The 23,493-nt window shown below is 41.2% G+C and overlaps 2 protein-coding genes across 3 annotated transcripts in view; one reads left to right on the top strand and one right to left on the bottom strand.

Moving 5' to 3' along the window:
- Window positions 1-20,411, top strand: part of LOC309498123 (GTPase IMAP family member 8-like) — a 64,329-nt gene extending 43,918 nt beyond the window's left edge. For both annotated transcript variants that reach the window (XM_082168646.1, XM_082168645.1), the window contains one exon: window positions 14,119-20,411. In XM_082168646.1, coding sequence (XP_082024772.1) covers window positions 14,119-16,112 — 1,994 coding nt within the window. In that variant the 3' untranslated portion in view covers window positions 16,113-20,411. The remainder of the gene's footprint in view (window positions 1-14,118) is intronic.
- The window catches only part of LOC309497856 (uncharacterized protein), a 606,947-nt gene that overhangs the window by 105,251 nt on the left and 478,203 nt on the right, over window positions 1-23,493 (bottom strand). The window lies entirely within an intron of this gene.

The raw sequence follows: 23,493 nt of genomic DNA, 5'->3' as shown, positions 1-23,493 counted from the left end.
TGGAGTAGACGTTCTCCACTCTGCTCCAACATAAGGAAACACTTATATATATTTTTTAAACTCTGAGTCCTTTAACGAATGGTATGTAGAAACGTAAGACTTTTTAACAATGTTTGTGTTTTATGTAAAAGTTTTACAAAATACTAAGTGAAACTTAAATTCTTACAAGTCAACATTTTAAAAATGATCTTTTTGTAAATGAAAAGACTTGTTTTAATGTTTTAACATCTTGAAATAACACTAACTAATTTTTAATAACTCTTTTTAGAGAAAAATGCAATTTTAGTTTGTTTTATGTTAAAGTTTTACAAAATACTATGTGAAAGTTAAATGCTTACAAGTCATCATTTTAAAAATGATCTTTTTGTAAATGAAAAAAGTTTTTAATGTTTTAACATCTTGAAATAACTCTTTTTAGAGAAAAATGCAATTTGAACTTATTCCACTGTTGTTTTAACGTTTTAAAAGTGATGAATGTCTGTCTTCAAAATCTGTCTTCTTTAATAAAAACACTGATCTCACACTCTGACTATGTTTTTATTGTACATTTCTTTAAAAGTTTTAATATACACTGTTTAGAACTACTGAGCGTGGGAAATTTCCCACGCTTTAGATGCTCAACCCCTAAGGAGGTGTGTCACAAGTCCGATTTTCCCACGGTGTACGTACAGCCCATAAGTGGGAGGAGCTAGCGTGGGAAAATTCCCACGGTGTACGTACAGCCCATAAGTGGGAGGAGCTAGCGTGGGGAAATTCCCACGGTCAAAAGGGGCGGGGCTTTGAGGGCCATAAAGCAATAAAACTGTCAGTTTTTTTGACGAAAGGGGCCCTCTATTCTCTCTCACCTGCTTTCAGATGGAGCGGCATTTACTACAAAGAGCCGTAGTTAACTGACAAGGTGAGCCATATCGCATTAATATCGCGGACGTATCGCCAGCAATAATTAATGCGATATGGCTCAGCTTGTCAGTTAACTACGGCTCTTTGTACACAGCAAAAACTCCAGTGTTAAATTAACACTCCTGGGAGTGTATGAGTCCACACTCAAGAGTGTTAAAGTTAATGAGATAATTAAGTGATTAATTGAGTGATGATTGATCATTATTGAAGACACCTGATGTTAACAAGCAGAATCACTGAAGGGGAAAATCACAAATTAAGCCACCGTTATGGCGATCAATGTAAGCATTAGTTGGGCTCTTGACCCTTATATTATTAACTTTAGATTTTGTTTGTCTGCTGTATCTGAGTTATAACTGCCAGTTGAACAAAGAAAAAAAGTGATCTGATGGTGTTGGTTATATCATGACAATCATCATTTGATTTCTGTTGTTGGTTACAGCATAACTGTGATTCTGCATAAATATCCAGAATTTTAGATAAATATAAAGGATTCCTTCTTCTTCTTCTTCTTCTTCAAAAAAAAATCTTTCTTTTAGGCACACACAGACATCAAGATTCAGTCAATGCATCTCAACAATGGTGACAATCATAATTTATTCATACCGCAATGCATGATGGGAGCCATTAATGAGTTGTGATTGGTGGCAGCCACTGCAACATGCTTTATTATTGTCACCATTGTTGAGATTCACAGGCTGATTATTGATGTCTGTGTTTCTAAATACATTCCTTTGAAAGTATTTTGATCAGAACAACATTTATTAAATATTTTGGATGATAAGAAAAATATTGATAATCATATGTGAATCAATAGAATCACAAAGCTGCTGCTAACAAGTTAAACCAAACTATCTCAATAAGTTTCATTTTTCAGATCACAGCATGATTATGTCAAAACATACCCAACACTATCAGATCACACCTTTTCTTTGTTCATTTGACTGTCATAAATTAATAACAGCAGACAAATCAAATTTAAAGTGAATGCAGAAGGGTCAAGAGCCCAACTAAAGCAAACACCCATCACCATAATGGTGGCTTACAATTTGTGATTTTCTCCTTCAGTGATTCTGCTTGTTAACATCAGGTGTCTTCAATAATGCTCAATCATCACTCAATTAATCACTTAATTATCTCATTAACTTTAACACTCTTGAGTGTGGACTCATATACACTCCCAGGAGTGTTAATTTAACACTGGAGTTTTTGCTGTAAATGCCACTCCATCTGAAAGCAGGTGAAGGTGATTTACTACTAATCAAGGAACCGGCTTTACTGACCAGAGGCGCATATCAATGTCATGCGATATATCGCCCAGCCCTAACTACAGCCTACAGTTTGCTAGCTAGCTATGCCTTCGTCACGGAAATGCGTATTACCTGGATGCGATCACTTACAAAACAGATCGGTGTCCTTATTTAAATTTCCAAACAACTATCATATCAACAAGAGGTGGATTAACTTTGTGAAGAGCCACCTTGATGGAGAGCTGAGGATCACCACCAACACCCGCCTCTGTAGTGATCATTTTACACAGGATAGTTTTATAAACTTTCATCAGAGACAACTGGATTTCACTGATAATCCGCTGTTACTGGTGAATGGGGCCGAGCCAACTATCTCCCGCCTCGGCCTTCATCCTCCCGTTGCGCCGACAACTGGTGCCATCATCTGCAGTGCGTGCCCGCGAATCAACTTTCCCGCGAGTGGGCGTGGTTTCAGCGCAGCCAGAGGACACGCCCACAGCATTTGAGAGCAGAGACCACTGCTCATTTTTTCAAGATTTTGATAGCTTATTTTATTTACTTGGCTGCTTTTTTTATCATTCAAATTTGGCTGGGTGGCTAATAACACATTTTTCTGTGGTGTGACAAACTCAGAACACATACTTAATTTTGACTTTACAGGGACTTTAAAGGAGAACTCCGGTCAATTTTAACATTGAGCTCATTTTTTTGTACATTTGGAGTGCTGTCAGTACAGAGAACAATGACAAAAATCGGTGTTGCCTACACCGTGTTATCCTCTTTTTAAAATTTGCACCCTGTTGACTTCAATGGGGCAATATTTAAACCTGCTTTTAGCCTCTTAACATCCTTGATGTGTCATTACAAGTGCACAGCCATTGTGAGTGATTCCTTCAGAGTGAACATGGTGAATCTGACTGCAGTAGATGTGAAAGATATGAATAAAAATGATGTTTTGGTGCGTTCAAGTCCTCCTGGGAAGTTTGTACGTACGAGGTGGGAAGTCGTGCTTATAACGGCATGTGCGTTCAAATCACTTTCGTCGGAGCAAAATGGCGGAGTACTTTCTCTTAATTAATTACACAAAAATACAGTAAGGTTCTAGAAAATGAAGAACAAAGAAATGTGCATCAGGTGTACTTTGTATTTTAATGTTTTTAATTAATTTATGAAACCACTGCCAACACATCATGTTGCATTGTTATCATATTCTGTGTTGGCGATTAGCTAACTGAGCTGTTAATAGAAAAGCCTGACAATATCACAGCTAAATACCTTTACGTATTGTGTATTCCGCCATGTTAATCACTGACACACCCCCAACTCGTAAAGATCGGAGCTTAGAGAAAATCCCGAGCTCCCCACTGGTATTTACGACATTGTGGTGGCGTTCAAGTGCGTTCAACTCGTAAATACGATCTATACGAGATGACTTGACTTGATGACTTGTTCTCTGTACTGACAGCACTCCAAATTTACAAAAAAAATTTAAAATTGACCGGAGTTCTCCTTTAAGAAATATGCATTTCGTCCCTCTGAAAAAATTGCACGTATGCTCAGCTCAACAGCTCATTGGTTCTCAGTATGTCGAACACGTCCGAAATAAACAGTTATCAGTTCTGTACTGGTGATCCGAGAACCGCATACCTGTGCGTTTGGTAGTGCGCGCATGCTCAGTATCGGCTGCTCGTGCTCATGACTTTTCTCAGCACAACATGTCTCAGTTCAGTGAACTATTGGATTTACTGGAGTAACATAGGCCTACTCCGGGATATTGGTTTCTTTCGAGTCGAAGGGACTGTCAGGACTCAGGCATGTCCGAAAGTGAGTAACTTTAGTAACTTGTGGATCAGTGTTGACGCAAGACGCGAACTGTTTCGAACGATTCAGTCCGATTTAGTGTACTGGTTCGACCAGTTCACTAAAAAGAACCGGTTCAAAAGAACGATTCGTTCACGAACCGGACATCACTATTACTAATCAGATTCAGAGTTTAATTCTGTATCAAAAGTTTTACCCATGTGAAACTACCGTAATGAGTTACTATGACAACTTTTAAACACATCATGCACAACAAAAGAACAGAACTACACTGTCTTTTAAAAGCACAAATATATTAAAAAAATCAGCAAATGTCTCTCAACAATGGTGGCAATATATATATATATATATAGGCCTATATAGGCAGACGTGCTTTTTGGGCCAACACATCTCATACTTTTTTTTTTGTTGTTGTCAGAACGGCCCATAAAACTCGTAAATCGGTGGGCCATTCGTTTTGTTTTGCTTAATTGACGATGCTGGGGTCTTTGTGCCGTTGTACTGCATTGGACAAAAAAAGCAGAGTTGTATAGTCCAGGGGTCAGAAAGTAGAAGTCCTGCCATATGTTTATTCCACCCATGACCTCAGACAGCTGATTTCTATCTCCTGGCTGAAAAACTGCTAATTAGCAAATCCAGGTGATTGGAACAAAATTATGAGGAGGACTTTTACTTTCTGAACCTGGACTTTACACCTCTGAAGAGAACAGAAAAAGAGATGAGTAGAAACACAAGAACTACAACTGACTTCAGAGACAGCCTTAGATGAAATCAACTGAAGATAAAAGAAGACATTAAATCTGTGAAGATCTAGAGGAGGATTAAACAACTCCACAAACAGCATTACCAGCTTCACTTATTACTAACCAGACTGACTTTATTTCTGTCAGAACTCCTTATTGAGATGTTTAATTTGAAGTTACCATAACAGTGATTAGCGTTTCCATTAGTTGGGCTCTTAACTCTTATGTTAACAATTATGTTTTTTGTCTGTTGTGACGGTGTGTTTGTCAAACACATTTGCAGCAGCAAAGAAAGCAAAACTTAATCAGGGCAGGTGATGTTGGTTACCTGTTGATGGCTATGTAATCATAATGCCTGAATCACTGATATAATTTCTATAATAAAATTGTTTTGTTCAATTAATATCATAAACCCTGTGTTACTGCAGCATGAGATCAAGCAGAATTATATCTATCAGTTGAAATATTATAACAAACATGAGAAAATATTTTTACCTATCATGTGACACACACACTTATCAACAATCAGCGTATGTGTCTCAACAATGGTGACTATCAAAAATATTCAGATAAACTGATCAATTCTGAACATTACAAAAAAGCTACTAAATGTCACTAAAAAAACAACAGCAAAAAATAAAAGCAAATTTTTTGAATTAAACAAAATAATAGGACAATTCAGCTGCATAATTTATTCATGTTGCAATGCATGCTGGGAGTTTTGTACTATGCTGGTACCCAGCATGCATTGCAGCAAGGTACTTTTGATTGTCACCATTGTTGAGATTAATACGCTGATTGTTGATGTTTGTCATAGTAGATTAACGTTTGGTGCTCAAGTTTATAAAATTTCTCTAACTGATAGCTATAGTACTGCTGTATCTCATGCTTCAGTAATACAGGGTTTGTGTTTTGAAAAAAATATGGATGTGTAAATAATAAATTTCTGGATCTCATTCTGCAGTAACACAGGGTTTGTAATGTGAAAAAAATAATGGAACACAATTGTTAGATTTGAAAAGCGTCAGTGGAGCAAGAAAACCATCATCCCCTGATATAATTTCACTTTAGCTTTCTTTGCGGCTGCAAATGTGTTTAACAAACACACTGTCACAGCGGCCAGAAAAGACAAAATATATAATCAGAGTTAAGAACCCAACTAATGGAAACACTAATCACTGTTATGGTGACTTCAAATGAAACACGTTAGAGTTAAACCTCTGTTAATTCTCAATAAAACTTCTGTAGACGTCTGACAGGAATAAAGTCAGTCTGGTTAGTAATAAGTGAAGCTGGTAATGCTGTTTGTGGAGTTGTTTAATCCTCCTCTGCTGAGATCTTCACAGATTTAATGTCTTCTTTTCTCTTCAGTTGATTTAATATTAGACTGTGTCTGAAGTCAGTTATAGTTCTTGTGTTTCTGCTCGTCTCTTTTTCTGTTCTCTTCTTTCCTTCAGTGATTCTGCTTGTTAACTTATTAAGGCTGAGATGACTCCATATTTAATATACACAGATTTTGTGGCTCAGATAAGGTCCAGTTCTGGTTTATTTCTTTGCTCTTGGCTGACATGTAGTCAGAGGTGTAAAGTCCAGGTTCAGAAAGTAAAAGTCCTCCTCAGTATTTTGTTCCAATCACCTGGATTTTCTAATTCAGTCAGGAGAGAGAACTAATTAGTGAAATCAGCTGACTGAGTTCATGGGTGGAATAAACATATGGCAGGACTTCTACTTTCTGACCCCTGGACTATACAACTCTGAAAAAAAGGCAGCGTAGGTTGTCTGAGAAAAGAGTGAGCTCACTTGTAACATGGCGAGCAACAGGTCCTCGCTGATTTAATATCATAAACCTAGTGACAAGTGAACAGAATTATTCTCTTGTTATGCTCTCCCATTTAAATAATTGACGTTGGCTAAACCAGTGATGTTCGGGCCAAAGGGTCGGGCTTATGTATTCATGTCTGAACTGCCATAACTTCCGGATCATTTCATTAGACTAACAGTTACCTGGAACCGTGACTGTGCTAGCAGCAGGAGAGACGTTACATTGACTTTTAACAATATTAGGCTAAAAGATTATAATGATAATAAAGGTACATAAAATAAATATAAATTAGGTTTTATAAATTACTTCACATGTTTTCTTTTGTTAATGATATATATATGCAGCACAGTGCCGCAATATAAAGTTACGAAAACTAAACAACCGAGAGAAATATATGTCTAAGATTTAACGTTTTATCTGTACATCAGCATCGGGGAATAATATTATAATCTCGTTCACGGTTAAATGTATTATATAAATATTTTTAAACATAATGCATATTTTGGAAGTGAAATCTGAAAGGTGAATAAGGATTATTGAATTTTTTTAATAATGAAAATGTGTGTGAAATGTTTTGAATTAAAATATTCACAGCTTAAATATTCAACCATGTTGAATTTCAGCCCATAAAAATTCAAGCCCTAAAAATACAATGCATTAAAATGCAAGCAGTGTAAACAAACCATAGAGTTTTAGTGCAATTTGTTGTGATTCTGAGATAGACTGTTCATATGCTTAACTGTCACGGTAGACGTATTCTCTGTTCCTTTTAGTCTCGTGTTTATGTTGTTGTGTGAGCGCGTGTGCAGTGGGTGTGTGTATGACATCACCTGATCCGCTCCAGCTGATCATCATCACTTCACCAGCTGCAAGCAATCCACTCTTCTATAAATACTCACCGTTGTTGTATCATCCTTGTCAGATCGTTGGTTGATGTCCTCTGTGTTGGTGTTCCGGTGTCCGTTCCTGCCTTGTGTTCCTGTTCCCGTTCTTCGTGGATTTTGTCGTCTTCTCACCGTCACCGTCACAGCACTTCATCACGGATCCTGACCATCTTGTCCCTGCGTCCCCCATCTCACTTCTGCTTGTACTGTTGACTGTGTTGCTGTAATAAATATTACTTGCACTTGCTTCCTGTCTCATCTAGTCATTATGACAGAACGATCTGACCACGGAATGGAAGCAGCGAGCGCGGATTCTGGATCATTCGAGGAGTTTGTTCATCACAGTATCCGAAGAATGGATTCGCAACAACAGGAGATCGGCGACACGGGTCGCGCAGTACTAGCCCTGGTGACGCAGGTGTCCGAGCTCACCCAGCAGATCCAGCGCCTACCGATTCCCGCTGCGCCGCCCACACCGGCTGTTCCCCCCGCAACACCTGCAAGACCCTCCCAGTCCGAGCCTCGTCTGCCCACACCGGAGACCTATTCAGGTGAACCAGCTTTTTGTAGAGCATTCTTGACGCGTTGTTCAATGCACTTTGCTCTTCAACCACAGACTTTCAGTACGGAACGGGCCAAAGTGGCGTTCGTTATCACCTTGCTGACTGGGAAGGCGGCACTCTGGGGAACGGCGGTGTGGGAGAATCAACATCCATGCTGCGCCTCGTTCCAGACCCTCTCCGCCGAAATGAAGAAGGTCTTTGACCGAGCGCTTTCGGGGAGAGAGGCTGCCAGGACATTGGCGGATCTTCGTCAAGGTGAAAGATCAGTTTCAGATTTTTCTATCGAATTCCGGACCCTGGCGGCGGAGTGCGGCTGGAACGAGGAGGCGCAGTGGGATATGTTCCTGCATGGGTTGGCTGACCACGTCCAGAAGGAGATCTACGCCTTGGATCTACCTACCACACTGAACGGGTTGATTGACTTGGCTCTGCGGGTGGACGCTCGGCTATCCAGGATCGAACGTCGAGTCCCGTCCACCCGTACCTTCGGAGGGGTCGACGGTTCAAGATCCAACGGCAGGGACGTGGTCAGCCCAGTCTACGATCCCGAGCCCATGCAGGTGGGTCGAGCTCGGCTTTCCCGGGAGGAGAGGGAGAGGCGGAGGTCCCAGGGCCTTTGCCTATATTGTGGAGGAGCGGGACATTTTTCATACAACTGCCCGGTAAAAGGCCAAGCCCGATAGTAAACTTGAGGCTACTATCGGGTGGGATCTCCGCCAGGAAGACCTCATCAGCTGTTACATCTACCTCCACGCTCCTCCCGGTAAGACTAAGATGGTCAGTCCACCAGCACGACTGTCGAGCACTTCTGGATTCTGGGGCTGAAGGTAATTTTATGGACCACTCATTCGCACAACAGTTACAAATTCCCCTCAAACCTCTCACCCACAGAATCGCAGTTCACGCTCTAAATGGACAGACACTTCCCACCATTTCACTATCCACTGAAGAATTAACCCTCATCACTTCTGGTAACCACTCTGAGACTATTTCATTCTACATCATGGATTCACCTCTGGCACCCGTCGTCCTCGGACATCCCTGGCTCATTCAACACAACCCTCGAGTGGACTGGCATCATAGAGTCGTGCTGGAGTGGAGCAAGGAATGTCATAAGTCTTGTCTCGTGTCTGCTTGTTCGTCCGTGCCTGTTTCTGTTTTTCAGGAGGAAACAGGGGATTTGTCTAACGTGCCCGCGGAGTATCTGGACCTGAAGGAAGTGTTCAGTAAGTCTCGTGCTGCTTCTCTTCCTCCGCATCGTCCCTATGACTGTGCGATAGATCTACTGCCAGGTAAGTCTCCGCCTAAGGGCAAGTTATATTCACTCTCTATTCCGGAGAGGGAGGCTATGGAGAAATACATTTCTGATTCTCTAGCAACCAAGTTCATTCGCCCTTCCTCTTCTCCAGCGGGGGCGGGGTTCTTTTTTGTGGGGAAGAAGGACGGTTCTCTGCGACCTTGTATTGACTACCGGGGGTTGAATAACATCACGGTAAAGAATACTTATCCTTTGCCGTTGATGTCTTCAGCCTTCGAGAGGTTGCAGGGAGCGTCCATCTTCACTAAATTGGACTTGCGTAACGCTTATCATTTGGTTCGCATTAGGGAGGGGGATGAGTGGAAGACTGCCTTTAACACCCCCAGGGGGCACTTTGAATATTTGGTCATGCCCTTCGGGCTGTCCAACTCCCCGGCAGTTTTCCAAGCACTGGTCAATGATGTGTTGCGAGATATGATCGATCAGTTCATATATGTCTACCTGGACGACATATTGATTTTTTCTTCTTCTCTCCAGGAACATGTGCAACACGTCCGACGAGTGCTTCTGAGGTTGCTAGAGAATGGGCTTTTTGTCAAGGCGGAGAAATGCGAATTCCATGCACAGTCAGTTCCTTTCCTTGGGTACATCGTGTCGTCTGAGGGGATGCGGATGGACCCTGAGAAGATCAAGGCTGTGGTAGATTGGCCAAGCCCGGATTCTCGCAAGGCCCTGCAGAGGTTCCTGGGGTTCGCCAACTTCTATCGGCGTTTTATTCGCAATTTCAGCCAACTAGTCGCACCTCTGACCGCCTTGACCTCCCCCAGGACGACGTTCAGGTGGTCTAACACAGCCGAGGCTGTGTTTACTAAACTGAAAGGCCGCTTTGTTTCAGCCCCCATTCTTGTCGCCCCTGATCCATCACGTCAGTTCGTGGTGGAGGTCGACGCGTCAGAGGTGGGAGTAGGTGCAGTGTTGTCCCAACGCTCCCCTGTAGACGACAAGGTGCATCCATGCGCGTTTTTTTCTCATCGGTTGTCCCCGGCAGAACGTAATTACGACATTGGCAACAGGGAGTTGTTGGCAGTTAAGCTAGCGTTGGAGGAATGGCGCCACTGGTTAGAAGGGTCAGGGGTACCTTTTATCGTCTGGACTGATCACAAGAATTTAGAGTATATTCGCACTGCTAAAAGACTGAACTCCAGGCAGGCTCGGTGGGCACTTTTTTTCGGTCGTTTCGATTTTTCTATTTCGTACCGCCCGGGTTCTAAGAACATCAAACCCGACTCTCTATCTCGCATATTTGATTTTTCCGCACGCCCGACTACTCCCGAGTGCATTTTGCCCGAAACTCTAGTCGTTTCCACACTCTCATGGGAGATCGAATCGAGGGTCCAGAAGGCCTTAGAAGGGGTAACGCCTCCGCCCGGGTGTCCACCGAGCCGCTTATTCGTGCCGGAGGGATTACGGTCCGACGTTATCCAGTGGGGTCATGGTTCCAACGTGGCGTGCCATCCAGGAGTTAATCGGACTAGTTTTTTAGTCAAGCAACGATTCTGGTGGCCACGTATGGCTCGCGACATTCACGATTTTGTCTTGGCTTGCTCGGTTTGTGCCACTGGTAAGACTTCCAATCGACCTCCTGATGGGTTACTTCAACCGCTGTCGGTTCCTTCGAGACCCTGGTCCCATATCGCTCTAGATTTCATTACCGCCCTCCCACCCTCTCAAGGGAACACGGTCGTTTTGACCGTGGTGGACCGGTTCTCGAAGGCAGCCCATTTTGTCCCCTTACCCAAATTACCCTCAGCTAAGGAGACAGCGGTAGCCGTCGTAGACCACGTCTTTCGCTTACATGGCCTCCCGATTGACGTGGTCTCTGACAGGGGTCCCCAGTTTGTGTCCAAATTTTGGCGAGAATTTTGTAGATTACTGGGGGCGACGGTTAGTCTGTCCTCAGGGTTTCATCCCCAGAGCAATGGTCAGACCGAGAGAGCCAACCAAGATTTGGAAAGGGTGTTGCGATGTTTGGTGTCCAAGAATCCTTCCTCATGGAGCCAGCAACTCTCTTTGGTGGAGTACGCTCACAACACGTTGCCAGTGTCGGCCACGGGCCTTTCTCCATTTGAGTGTAGTGTAGGTTACCAGCCACCTATTTTTCCCAGTCTGGAATCCGAGGTTGCGGTTCCCTCCGCTCACGCCTTTGTCCAGAGGTGTCATCGTACTTGGACTAGAGCCCGTGAGACTCTACTCCAAGTGGGAGCGCGCACCAAGGCCAAGGCCGATCGCCACAGGTCGAAGCCTCCCGTATACGTCGTGGGTCAAAGAGTGTGGCTTTCTACTAAGAACATTCCTTTGCGTACCGTCTCTAATAAGCTTGCACCTAAATTTATTGGCCCGTTTACTGTCACCAAAATCATTAGTCCGGTGGCAGTCCGCCTCAAATTGCCTCCCGCGTACAGGAGGATTCATCCCGCCTTCCATGTGTCTAAGATTAAACCAGTGTTTCATTCTCACATTAATCCGCCTGTCCCGGTTCCTCCCCCACCGCGACTCGTAGATGGGGAGACCACTTATTCGGTTAATCGTATTCTGGACTCTAGGCGGAGGGGACGCGGATTTCAGTACTTGGTGGACTGGGAAGGTTACGGTCCGGAGGAGAGAAGTTGGGTACCTGCTAGAGACATCCTGGATCACTCCCTTATCGATGATTTCAATCGACAGGTAGGGGGGCCTGGGAACGCCAGGAGGCGTTCTTAGGAGGAGGGGTACTGTCACGGTAGACGTATTCTCTGTTCCTTTTAGTCTCGTGTTTATGTTGTTGTGTGAGCGCGTGTGCAGTGGGTGTGTGTATGACATCACCTGATCCGCTCCAGCTGATCATCATCACTTCACCAGCTGCAAGCAATCCACTCTTCTATAAATACTCACCGTTGTTGTATCATCCTTGTCAGATCGTTGGTTGATGTCCTCTGTGTTGGTGTTCCGGTGTCCGTTCCTGCCTTGTGTTCCTGTTCCCGTTCTTCATGGATTTTGTCGTCTTCTCACCGTCACCGTCACAGCACTTCATCACGGATCCTGACCATCTTGTCCCTGCGTCCCCCATCTCACTTCTGCTTGTACTGTTGACTGTGTTGCTGTAATAAATATTACTTGCACTTGCTTCCTGTCTCATCTAGTCATTATGACACTTAACAATATGCTAATTTGTTCAAACAAACTAGTTTTTCTTTTCATGTTTTATGAGGAAAATGTTTTTAGGGCATGGAAAATTCATGTTTTGGTGTATTTTAAATGAAAATTTGGAATTGAATTGAAATAAAACAGAAAATTGAATGAATGTACATTTATTTGCTTTTTTTCTTCATTTTCTAGTTTAACAAATAGAAAATAAATCAGTTGGCAAATTTAACTTACTTATAGATTGAACTTAAATATACTATGTGTAATAATAATATAGAAATTGATAAAACAAAACATTTTAAGTTAAATTAACTCAAATTTTTAAGTTACCATTACTTAATTTATTTAACTGGTTAGGGCAACCAGTTTGCTCAATTTTAGATTCAACTTGTCCGGGCTAACAGTGCAGAAATCATGCCAGTGTTGATGCCCCTCCAGAAGTCCACCTTGTCCTCAGCCAGTACATTCTGTCTTTACAATGAATACTAATGCAACAGAAAAAAAATGAATATAGCAAAAAAAATTAGGATTCTTATCTGTCTTACCCTCTTCCTTGTCTGGCGACTTAGTAGCTTCAGCCACACTGGCTAGCTCTGGTTAGCTGTACCAGACATTCCTGTGCACAGTTTCATAATACGTCTTACAGGCCTCTAGAAACCGCTAAATTGGTGTGTTAAAACAGACCAACAGTAAATAACTACACAAAAATTGCCTGAATAGAAAAACACAGTAAAAAAACAAAATAAAAAACACAGTGAAAATTACTGAGCAGAAATGTATTTGCACAGTTTCCTAATACGTCTTGCAGGTAACTATAAACAATTAAGTTGTTGTGTTAAAAAAAAGGTAATTAACTCCAAAGAAATAGCCATAATATAAAAAACACAGTGGACTACTTGGACTTCGACCGAAAACAGGAAGAAAATACAGGTATGTGCGCTGGCTGAAATAATGGTGCGTTCAAGTCATCTCGTATAGATCGTATTTACGAGTTGAACGCACTTGAACGCCACCACAATGTCGTAAATACCAGTGGGGAGCTCGGGATTTTCTCTAAGCTCCGATCTTTACGAGTTGGGGGCGTGTCAGTGATTAACATGGCGGAGTAAAATGACTTACCAGCAAATGTATTCTTATCTAAGCCTTCATCGTGCAGTCCTGTGCTTGCAGCCAGAGCTCTGACTAAAATGTTATCCATTGTGGGACTCAGTGTAGTGTTTCGATGATTCGGCCTGAGTCTCTGCTGAAGACTCTCGGGGATGCTGAAGGTGAGGCGACCCCCCACTACCCTGGTTTGCATTTGTATAGGTCACAAAATAGTCATTCACACACGGAAACTTCACCTAGGCTAAGGGGATGGGAAGCATCTTCAAGCTAATTCCACATCAATAATCGGCATTTCCCGACAATTTTCTGTGCTGTCGTGAACAGTCGTTAACCAGAAACTTCCATGGCAATTTACAGTGCCGTTAACTGACGAAAATCACACTTTTCATGCAGTGAGTACTGTGATTATGAATTTGTTAAACAATGTTTTACTTGAATTGATCTGCTCTCAATTAGCCGCGTCAGATTATATAGAGAGTCTGTGATTGTAGCGCCACTTAGCAGTAAAAGGCAGCAAATACACATCCCCAATTTTGCAGAAGTATTATTCTGGTTGAGTACCAACTGTATACATGCATTATTTTCAGGTGCTGAAGGAGAATCAGATGATCAGGAGTGTCTGAGGACTGTGCTGATTGGAAAAACAGGAAATGGAAAGAGTGCAACAGGAAACACTGTTCTGGGAAGAAATGAGTTTCACAGCCAATTAAACACAGATTCAGTGACGACAGTTTGTGAGAAGAGAGTTGGTGAAGTTGATGGTCGATCAGTAGCTGTTGTTGATACTCCAGGACTCTTTGATACGACACTATCAAATGATCACGTGGTGGAAGAAATAGTGAAATGTGTTTCAATGTCGTCTCCTGGACCTCATGTGTTTGTCATTGTGTTGAGTGTGGGAAGAATCACTAAAGAGGAATCAGACACTTTGGATCTGATAAAGAAGATATTTGGTCATAAATCTGCTCAGTTCAGCATCGTTCTGTTCACTAGAGGAGACGAACTTGAGGATGAATCTATAGAGGATTATGTGAAGAGAAGTAACTCTGCTGAACTGAAGAAACTGATCAGAGATTGTGGAAACAGATTCCTGGCTTTCAATAACAGAGAGAAACAAGACAAAACTCAAGTTACTCAACTGTTGAACATGATAGAAGAAGTGAAAAATGCTAATGAGGGTCGATACTTCACTAACAGCATGTTTGAGGAGGCAGAGATGTCCATTAAAATGAGAATGGAGGAAATAATGAAAGAGCGAGAGAGAGAAATACAGGCTCAACATGAAGCAATAAAAGCCAATTATGAGATGGAAAAGGAAAACATGATGAAGAGACTTGAGGAAGAGAAACAAAGAGCAGATGAGGAGAGAAAGAAAATGGAGAATCAAATCAGTGAAAAAGAGGAAAAACTCAGAAAAGAGTTTGAAGAAAAAGAAAAAACAGAACAGAATAAAAAAGAGATTGAAAACCAGAAACGATTAAAAGAGGAAAAACAGAAAAAAATTGAATATCAACAAAAAATAGAAGAGATGAAGAGAGAGATTGAAAATCAGAGATCACAGTATGAAAAACAGCAAAAGGAAAAAGAAGAAAGAGATAGAAAGAAAGAAGAAAAATACCGTCAAGATCAAGAAAATATGAAAAATGAACAAGAACGCATCATAGGAGAATTACGAATGAAACAAGAAGAAGAAAGAAAAAAGAGAGAGTTGGAGGAGAAAAAAAGGAATAAAGAAGAGGAAAAAGAAAGACAGGAATGGGAGAGAAAAATAAAAGAGGCTGAAAATGACAGAAAAGAGATTAAAGAGGAAATTAAACAAAAGCAGAGAGAATGGGAGGATGAAAAGAAACGACAGATGAGAGATCGAGAGGAAGAGGAAAGAAAGAAAAAAGAGAAACACGAAGAACAGCTGAGAGAAAAACAAGAAGAACAGGAGAAAATAAGAAAGAGATTTGAAAGAGAGAGAGAAGAAGAAAGAAAGAAGATAGAGGAGGAGAGAGAGAAACAGAGAAGAGAAAGAGAAGAAAAGGAGAGAGAATATGAGGAAAAGGCAACTGAAACGAAAAGATATTATGAACAAGTGGAACGAGAGAGAAAAGAGGAGTGGGAGAGAAGAATACAAGAAGATGATGAGAGACGTGAAGAAGAGAGAAAGAGATGGAAGAAAAATATTGAAGATCTGAAACAAGAGCAAGAAGAAGAGATCAAGAGAATAGAGGATAATGAGAAGAAGAGAAAAGAAAGAGAAGAGAAAGAGAGAGATGAAATGAAACAGAAATATGAAGAGGATATAAAATTCATGAAGAAGAAATATGAGGATGAAGCCAGAACAAAAGCAGAAGAAACAAATGAATTAAAAGAGAGAAAAGAAGAGTTCAAAAATAAGCTGGAAGAACATCAGAAGCAACTTGAAATTCTGGAAACACTTTATAAACTCCTGAAGCGTAAGAAAGGGGACAAGAAAATTGAAAATCTCCATGAACGCCTGCAAGATGCAGAAGGAGATGAACTTAAAGCGCTAGAAGACGAAGTTGAAAAACTTTGGAAGGAATCAAATAAATTTAGATGTGTCATTCTGTGATTTTCACATGACAGCTCAAATAATAATTAGGTCGCTTATTCCTAACAAAGGCATAGCTTGATGACGCTGTGGATGAGTGTGGATTCATGGGAGTTGTCATTCACAGCCAATATGTTTCTAGCATGACAACTCTCTAGAAACATTAGCATGGTAATGGATATGACAATGTTAGTGTATTGGTCTTGCCAGAATAGATCTGCTGCTGTTGGTTATTGCTGTTGTTGAAGATTATTGCTGCTGCTGCTGCAAAGCAAGTACAGTAACTTGCTCCTGTCAATACATATATTTGCTGATACACTGCTGTGAGTATTTAGGACACATTGCTGCTGCAAGAATAACATATATAACATGTATAATAACCCCACAAACAAGGCTGGAATGAGAAAATCAAACAGACAAAATGTGAATGCTGCTGTGAGCATGAAAACACACTCCTGCTATACAACAATATACTTAAAATCATCCGCATGAGCAGAAGAGGAGAAAAAGACATGTATGTAATGCTGCGGCTCGAGCAATGAGAACCGCATGTTTAATATGTGTGCCTCGGCCTGCTTTGCAGAATGGCTTTTAACGCTAGTGGACTATTGCTCTGTGTACCTGATTGCTTGACCAGATAGCTTAAAACTAGTGACTTAAACTGTGTCTGTGCTAGTGAAGCCCAGAGAAATGAACTAGTGGCTTAGCGATGTGAACCTGGGTGTCATACCCTTAGGTTTATTTTACTGTTCTTAAATCTGTGACGAAAACTCCAGTGTTAAATTAACTCTCCTAGGAGTTTATTTGACTCCACATTCAAGAGTGTTAAAGTGTTCAAATATGAGTGTTAAATGAACACTGAAGCAGAGTTAAAGTTAATGAGATAATTAAGTGATTAATTGAGCGATGATAAACAGTTAGCTTTAAAATGAACACAATCTGAGTATTTGTTCACAGCATCCAACTCAATCTGTGTAGCCAAGAACAGACATAATGTGTTAACATTACACATTCACACATCTTTGTGTTAATCTTAGTAAAGACTAGTCCTCCAAGAACAAGGCCAATACCAGAGGTTCGGTCAAGACTCTCCAAGACCAAAACAAGACATTCAAGTGTAGAATCGTGATAATTAAGTATTCATGTGATGATTGAACATTAGTGTAGAACAACTGCTGTTAACAAGCAGCGTCACTGAAGGAAAGAAGAGAACAGAGACGAGCAGAAATACAAGAACTACAACTGACTTCAGACACAGCCTTATTTCTGGCTCACACTACAGGAGTTTTAGGCCGATTTATCCCAGAATTTTCCCCTTCCGAGAATCGGAGAAAAAATCTTGTCGATGATCTCGATCGGTTCTGATGTTCGGCACAGATTATCTGGTAATGTGAGGCGTTCACAGATCGAATCTTGCTCCTCCCGATCTGCTCTCACACAAATCGGATCCGCCCTGATCAAAGCAACTGTTTCACGAATATTAACTGATATGAAGGACAGATATTTTGTTTACGTCTTCTTTTCCGCTTCCGATCTGCTGCGCGAGGCGCTTCCTCTGGCACGATTATCTTAATAACATCTTGTAGTGTGTGATGCGCCGCGATTTTCAAATTTTGTAGTGTGTGATGCGCATGTTTAAGATTTGAGGGAAGAAAATCTGCAAAGATTCTCCTTAAGTGTGTGCTGCAACCAGATTAAACATTCAGTCAGGATTTTAAAACTCCTGTAGTGTGAGCCAGGCATGATATGAAATCAACTGAAGAGAAAAGAAGACATTAAATCTGTGAAGATCTCAGCAGAGGAGGATTAAACAACTCCACAAACAGCATTACCAGCTTCACTTATTACTAACCAGACTGACTTTATTTCTGTCAGACATCTACACAAGTTTTTATTGAGAATTAACAAAGGATTAGATGTTGATGATTTATTTATCAGAAAGGGAAGTCACCTTTATCGGGGTCAGTGTTTGCTTTAGTTGAGCCCTTGACCCTTTTCATTTTTTAAAGTAATTTACTTTTAAGTAAATGCAATAGAGTTTGACAGAAAAACACTAGAGTTCAGCTAAATAAAGAAGTAAAAGCAGATCAGCTGTTTTTCCTAGTTGTAAAACATTTAAATGAACATGATTAAATGTTCACCCCCTCTTTTGTCATATTTTTGACTGAGGTTAGTTAATTAATTAATTAGTCAAAAATTAATTAATTAATGACAACAGTTCTAGTAATGAAATGTCAACATAATGCTTCCTACTGAGAGTGAACAACTGCAGTTAAGAGACACACTTAGACATCAACACTTATCCTTCTTTTATATTCAGTTGATTTCATTTAAGGCTGTGGCTGAAAGTCAGTTGTAGTTCTTGTGTTTCTCTTTTTTGTATTCTTGTTGTTCCTCTCTTTAGTGATAACTTTCTTGACGCATCCACTGTGTTAAAATCAGTAATGTGTCAGAATTAACACAACAAGCGTTGTCCCTAAACTCACACATTGATGTGTAAGAATTTAACACAATTTTAGTCAGTTTCATCACATGCTTTCTAAGAGTGTGGAGAGAATGCCAATAGAGACTCCTGCACTGTGCGACATGCAAGTCCCAGGAGGATATAAAGAAATGAGGACATGTCATTCTAATGAAATACCCGAAAGTGCTGAAGTTCTACTCATACAGGTCACTTTATTGGACAAATCGAGATTGTGTGTTAACGCAGGGCTGTTTTACTTGGTTAAAACAATCATACTAAATACAATTCAGTGTTTTGAAATATAGTATGTTATATTATTTGTGTGTTCACTCGGTGTGACAGTGGTTGCATACTGCAGTAAGCTAGATCAATATTAGAATATCATATTAATAAATGCTAGATGACTTGTGTTGGCATGCAGTTCATTTTAAAATATATTATATGGTGAATAAAATACTGTATTACTGTTACAATAAAGCTGTATCTACTTATGCTTTGTTAGCCTTGACAAAATAATGTTGTCTCTGAGGTAAAAACATGGTACTCGCAGTAATTCAAGAAAACACAAAATTCAAACAGGAATAAATGTGTTGAGCTATGATTAGTTTTCTGTTGATATGTATCCAAACAGTTGCTGATCTGTCTTAGAAAATTGTGATTAACAAATTAAAGTATTTGCTTTGCTTGTATACTAATGTGCCTGTCCTGAATATGTCCATCTATGCTAAGAGTCAGTGGACTTTGAATGGGTACTGTAGGCATAGGCTGAACAACATAACTGTCCAAACATTTAGTCCTAACCCTGTCCCTACCTCTACACCTAACCCTACCCATAATTATACCTAACATCAGATGGAAATTATATGTGAATAACATTGATGCAGAAGCACCTAACCCTGTCAACACTTTGATCTCACACTGATCTCACCATGTTGTCAATTTATGTTTGCGATTCTGCTGCATTCACTCACAAAAATAAATGTTTTATATATTTACAGTAGGAAATTTACAAAATATCTTCATGGAACCATGGAACAATATTTTGACCCATACAAATGTATTGTTGGCTATTGCCACAAATATACCCATGCGACTTGTGACTGGTTTTGAGATCCAGGGTCACATATGAAATTAATGACACACATGACTGTCTAGAAGAGATCAACTGATCAGAGCACTACTTGATGATTATATCATTATAGTCATCATCAAGTAGCTGACATAATCTGATCACATTTACTCTTAGTCTTCTTACTATAACAAACAGTTACAGCAACCAGAGAAAAACTAACATTAAAACATCAAGAGTCAAACTGCACAACTAAAGCAAACACGGATCATCATAATGGTGACATTAAACTATTATTTTCAATTAACCCATTTAATCCCGGTCACAATAATGACCGTAAAATATTTTTTTAATTTCTAAGGCTATAAAAATGTTACTAAATGATCTATCAATGCATTTCCAGCAGATATTGAAATAATAAAGGGTCTCAATGAAATATGTGCAGTGTCGCATGTTTACTGTAAATTGTCACATGACCAGAGCTGTTTACTTCCTGTTTGTGCCAAGAGAAGAGGATGGCAGCAAGAAAGCTTCCAAAGAATATGTTAGTAAAGTATGTTAACCCTTCAAAGTCGACTGACGCTCTAGAGCGTCAAAGTGTGCACGTCTGACATATCTATTAATAGCTTTGGAATGGATTAAGGTATTAACTTACTTTTTTTTCTATGAAAAAGCTGACATTCGTCTGTGTAATAATGAGTAGACTGTGTTGGCTTCCGCGAATGATAAGCCTTCCGATCTTCTACAAGCATTTAGTAAAAAAAAAAAAAATAATAAAAAAAAACCCTTCCGTATTTGAGTGCAAATCTATAGCATTTTACAGCAAACCAGAGAACTGGTACTTTACCCTATCAAATTATATATAATGCTGTTGGTGTGTGAACCAATCACAGACCAATATAAAACAAACAAAGACATTATCAGGTGTCCTAGGAACGTAAAAAGGGGAGGGGTTATGAATAAATTTCGCGCGTCTTCTCAGACAACGTTACTGTGGAGATAGACGTTTTTGTACTACGTTACTGTGGAGATAGACGTTTTCGTACTCGTTTTGTACATAAACTCAACATGGCCAAACGAAAATTCACTGCCGAGCAAGCTACTGCAATGATTTTTTTGGAGAGCGACGAGAGTGATAACGGATCTGATCCAGACCGATTTGATTCGGATGAAGAGGATCAAATTCTGGACGGAATCGATCCATTTGAGGAGTAAGTATGAAGGCAATATATTGCTGATAATATATTGTCTAATATGTATTGTGTCATTTTTTTTTTTTTTGTAAAATTATTTTATTGTCAGAAATAACGGTGCAGTAATCAAATAATGTGTGTCATTTCTATATTAGTAAGTTAAAAATTCATGGGCCTTTGTCTGCTACATGAACTGCATCCATCTGCAGTACGTAACCTATTGCTAAAATGAGATTGCAGATTAGGTCGCATGTAGTCCATCTTCATTTTTTGCATAGTAATAAGCTATATTTCGTTTACTTTACTTGTCTATTTTATTGTATTGCTTTTAGGGAAATTTTATTGTAGCTTTTCAGAAATAATGGTGCAGTAAGCCTTATCTAAGGCCTATACTATTTGTCTACATAAAGATGAAATGGGGAGGGGGTTTGGTTTAGACATTGTATTTACATCATTAAAATACATAGTATTATCATAGTAACATCATTACTATGATAATAGTAATTTTGTAGTTAGAAGTTCTATGACTCTTTACTTGATGTAAAAAATACACACATGATGATGAATAGCTAATCTTTATTTAGCACATTGTAATAAAGGCTGTACAACTTTTGATATGTGGGAATGTAAACTAATTAAAAAATCTGTGTGTTTTAGTCTAAATCAGGAAACCCCAGAGCAGCCGAGTACATCTTCTGCTGAACCCAGGACCCAGACTGCTCGCCCTTTTCTACACAGCACCGCTTCTGCTCCTCCTGCAGCCCACAGATCCAGGTCTCCTCCTGCAGCCCACAGATCCAGGTCTCCTCCTGCAGCCCACAGATCCAGGTCTCCTCCTGCAGCCCACAGATCCAGGTCTCCTCCTGCAGCCCACAGATCCAGGTCTCCTCCTGCAGCCCACAGATCCATTTCTCCTCCTGCAGCCCACAGATCCATTTCTCCTCCTGCAGCCCACAGATCCATTTCTCCTCCTGCAGCCCACAGATCCAGGTCTCCTCCTGCAGCCCACAGATCCATTTCTCCTCCTGCAGCCCACAGATCCATTTATCCTCCTGCAGCCCACAGATCCATTTATCCTCCTGCAGCCCACAGATCCAGGTCTCCTCCTGCAGCCCACAGATCCAGGTCTCCTCCTGCAGCCCACAGATCCAGGTCTCCTCCTGCAGCCCACAGATCCATTTCTCCTCCTGCAGCCCACAGATCCATTTCTCCTCCTGCAGCCCACAGATCAATTTATCCTCCTGCAGCCCAAAGATCCATTTATCCTCCTGCAGCCCACAGATCCAGGTCTCCTCCTGCAGCCCACAGATCCAGGTCTCCTCCTGCAGCCCACAGATCCATTTCTCCTCCTGCAGCCCACAGATCCAGGTCTCCTCCTGCAGCCCACAGATCCATTTATCCTCCTGCAGCCCACAGATCCATTTATCCTCCTGCAGCCCACAGATCCATTTCTCCTCCTGCAGCCCACAGATCCATTTATCCTCCTGCAGCCCACAGATCCATTTATCCTCCTGCAGCCCACAGATCCAGGTCTCCTCCTGCAGCCCACAGATCCTTTTATCCTCCTGCAGCCCACAGATCCAGGTCTCCTCCTGCAGCCCACAGATCCATTTCTACTCCTCGACCCGGCTCCTCCAGCACTGCCACAGAGCCACCAAGAGGACGGTTTGCGACCCCTACCTTGAGGTTACGTCGTAGAGGAAGGAGGCCCTCTGTGTCACAGAGTCAGTTTGGCTCCCCTGTAGGATGCAGCCAGTCACTTTCACCTGTCAGATGTCCAGCACCACCAGACCAGCCAGAACAAGGATGGAAGACAGAAAAGGATCCTGATGTGTCTCCCATTCCACAAAGGTTTTGCCCCAGACTGGAACCTGGAGTGCAATTGGACACGTCTGTAGAGCAAAGCCCCCTCGGCCTTTTCAAGCACTTTTTTAGTGCTGATTCAATCAGGACATTGTGTGCCAACACAAACAAGCTGGCAGAGAGAAACATTGCTGCTGGGAAAAAGTACAAGTGGACCACCATCAACCCTGCAGAGATGTTCCAATTCATTGGATTAGTTTTGTACATGGGAGTTCTAAAGCTGCCAGCAGTAAATGACTATTGGAAGAGAAAAAATATGTTTTCTGTGAATTTTCCAAACACAGTCATGACACGGGATAGGTTCCGTACCATATCTTGGAATATCCATATGAGTGACATGAATATCCAGAGGAAGATGTGGTAAATGACAGAAAGAAGCAGACTCAGCCAGATGAGTATGACACACTCTTTCGTTTGAAGCCACTGATGACTGAGATAAAGGCCGCCTGTCAGTCTGCCTACCATCCCAGGAAGCAGATTTCCATTGATGAGAGGATGGTGGCCACCAAGGCAAGAACTGTGATGACCCAGTACATGAAAGCCAAACCCACCAAGTGGGGGATAAAGCTGTTTGTGCTGGCAGACTCCAGCAATGGCTATACCTGTGACTTCAACATATACACAGGTAAAAGCAGGTTGGCCTCTGGGCTAGGGCTTTCATTTGACTCTGTGGTGAAATTGATGAGGCCATCTTTCCTAGGCAGTGGTTATCACCTCTACTGTGACAACTTTTACACCAGCCCAAAACTCTTCAGGCACCTGCTGTCCCTCAAATTTGGGGCCTGTGGTACCATTCGTGAAGGGAGGAAGGAG

The sequence above is a fragment of the Leuciscus leuciscus genome (assembly GCF_965113295.1).
Source record: "Leuciscus leuciscus genome assembly, chromosome: 1".
NCBI lineage: Eukaryota > Metazoa > Chordata > Actinopteri > Cypriniformes > Leuciscidae > Leuciscus > Leuciscus leuciscus.
Note: the sequence above shows the minus strand (reverse complement) of the source record. Positions and strands in the feature narration are given on the sequence as shown.